This window comes from Hyaena hyaena, unplaced genomic scaffold (assembly GCF_003009895.1).
Source record: "Hyaena hyaena isolate Hyena2069 unplaced genomic scaffold, ASM300989v1 scaffold_916, whole genome shotgun sequence".
Lineage (NCBI taxonomy): Eukaryota > Metazoa > Chordata > Mammalia > Carnivora > Hyaenidae > Hyaena > Hyaena hyaena.
Genome location: NW_024081548.1, coordinates 607914 through 610573, shown reverse-complemented (window position 1 = coordinate 610573; position 2660 = coordinate 607914). Strand labels below are relative to the sequence as shown.

Here is a 2660-nt window from a genome sequence, read left to right as displayed (position 1 = left end):
AGATGAGTATTTCTTTTGCCATAACTGACTGTTGCAAGAAATGGACAACTGCGTGTTTTCTAGTGGCATGCATACCTTGTGGAAAACAAACAGGTGACCCCAACTTTATTCCCACACATCCAAAACCATCCATTGTTCATAAAAGTGAACAAAAAGAGTCTTTTTCAAAAAGCGGCCAAGTTAATCAACATTCCACAGTCAACTTTTTATATCCTAAGAATGACCCACCATTGCTTGCTGGCATGTGAATGTCTTTGTTAAGTTTCCAGGCTGAGAATATGTAAATCCTAAGGTAATGATAAAGTTGTGTCTCTATATGTTTTCAAATATCCAGAAGCAAAGCAATATCTTTAGAAGGTGGATACACTTCCCGAGGACAAACACCTGCCCAGAGCTTTCTCTAGAGCCCCTGTAACATCCTTGTTCCTGAGGCTATAGATGAGTGGGTTGAGCAAGGGAGTGAGGATAGTGTAGAAGGCCGACACAGCCTTGTCCTTGTCAGGGGTATGGTAAGAGTGAGGCAGCACATAGGTGTACATGGCAGCCCCATAGAAAAGGCTGACAACCACCATGTGTGAGGAGCAAGTGGCCACTGCCTTTCGTCTCCCCTCTGCTTCACTCATTCTATAAACAGTGATTAGAATCCTTGTATAAGAGGCTGAGATGACAGAGAAAGGGATGAGGAGCATCATGATGCAGCAGACATACATGGCTGTCTCATAAGTTGATGTATCAGTACAGGAAAGCTTCAGAAGGGCAGGGACCTCACAGAAGAAGTGGTTGATTTCTCTAGAGGCACAGAAAGGGAACTGCATGGTGACTGGGGTAAGCAGGAAGCCATCTATGGACCCTCCTAACCAGGCTGTCAGCACAATCAACATGCAGACCTTTCGGCTCATGAGGACCGGATAGCGCAAAGGGTTGCAGATGGCTACATAGCGGTCATAGGACATGAGTCCTAGGAGGAAGAACTCAGCCCCTGCCAATGTCAGGTACAGAAAGTGCTGGGCAGTGCATCCTGCAAATGATATGGTCCTCCGGCCCAAGATCTGGTCAACCAACATTTTTGGCACAATTGTAGAAATGTACAAGATGTCCATGAGGGAGAGCTGACTGAGCAAGTAATACATGGGAGTGTGAAGGCGGGAGTCCATGTGGATGAGAATGATCATGATGGTGTTGCTGGCTATGGAGATGACAAAAACCAAGAGGATGAGGGCAAAGAGAAGCCAAGGAAAATGGTTGTCGCTGAACAAGCCCAGGAGAACAAAGTCGGCATACATGGAATGATTGCCCCATTCCATAGCTCTATCAGATACACTAAAAAGATATGAATATGATAGGTAAATTTGGGCAGAAAAGATAAATATTTATGTTGTTTAAAATTATAATGCAGTCATGGACAAAATCAAGACAAATCAATCAAATCTCATTGTGTAATTCTCCCACTTCTCAAATAATTCCTAGAATTGATTCTGATGGGTTGCTTTGAGAAATTGACCTTTACCTTTGGACCCTAAGAATGATCCACTCCACTCATAAAGCTCAAAAATTCCAATTTCCTGGAAGAACAACCTCAGAAGAAATATATATGTCGCACCATATAATTACTCATTCAAGGATGATATACTTGATTTGTTATTACTATTAAACTTAAACATCAAGTTGAAATAATTTTATTTCCTCCAGCCTAAGAATACTTACTTACTTACTTACTTACTTACTTACTTATTTACTTACTTACTTATTTATTTATTTATCCATCCATCCATTCAGTCATTCATTTCTTCATTCACTTTATCTTTATGTTTGCTAAAACATAATCTTATATTGAGGAAGATATACATAAAAGAAAAATTTGAACTTGTCTAATTGAAAGAGATTGAGTGGTGGGTAAACAAGGACAAAATTCCCACTTTCTATTTCTCTCTACAATAGGCTCTAGTTCTTACAATCAAAATTCACTTTGAAAATCATTGATCTAGAGAATATATTTTCCCTATGAAAGGACAACCACTTTGACCTTTTACCTAATTTGAGCTACTTTAAAAAATATATAATTCCAATATAAGGTGAATATACAGTGTTATTTTACTTTCAGATGTACAATATAATAATTCAACAATTATGTAAATCATTTGTTGATGATCACAACAAGTGCACTCCTGAATCCACATCACTTATTTCAGTAATTACTCCAACAACTTCCTCCTGGTAATCATCAAGATACTTCTCCATAAGTAAGAATCTGTTTCTTGATTTGACTCTTTCTCCATCTTTTTCTTTTCCTTTTGAGTCATTTATTTTCTTTCTTAAATTCTATATATGAGTGAAATCATATGGTATTTGTCATTGTCTGATTGACTTATTTCACTTAACATTATATTTTGTAGCTTCATCCATATCATTGCAAATGGCAAGATTTCATTCATTTTTGTGGCTGAGTTACTTTTTTAATAGAAAAAGAAATAAGAAAACTATAATTGTTTTAAATAATACTAGAGGTTATTGTCTCTCAAAAAAGAGATTTTTTGCTTAAACTTGAAGTTTTAATTATACATATATAGTTCTTTCAGTTAAATAATAGTTCGCTACACTTATGAACAGGTAGGTTGTTGGGACACTTTCTATGAGCAACATATAGAATTTCCCTATCCAAT

General features: G+C 37.1%; 1 protein-coding gene across 1 annotated transcript; it reads right to left on the bottom strand.

Moving 5' to 3' along the window:
- Window positions 1-350: 350 nt before the first annotated feature.
- Window positions 351-1304, bottom strand: LOC120222843 (olfactory receptor 2T27). Its single transcript, XM_039220846.1, has one exon. The coding sequence runs from the start codon at window positions 1302-1304 to the stop codon at window positions 351-353; it is 954 nt and encodes a 317-aa protein (XP_039076777.1).
- Between the last annotated feature and the right edge of the window lie 1356 nt (window positions 1305-2660).

Coding starts and splice junctions, on each gene's coding strand:
- LOC120222843 (XM_039220846.1), bottom strand. CDS start 1,304: ATGGAATGGGGCAATCATTCCATGTATGCCGACTTTGTTCTCCTGGGC.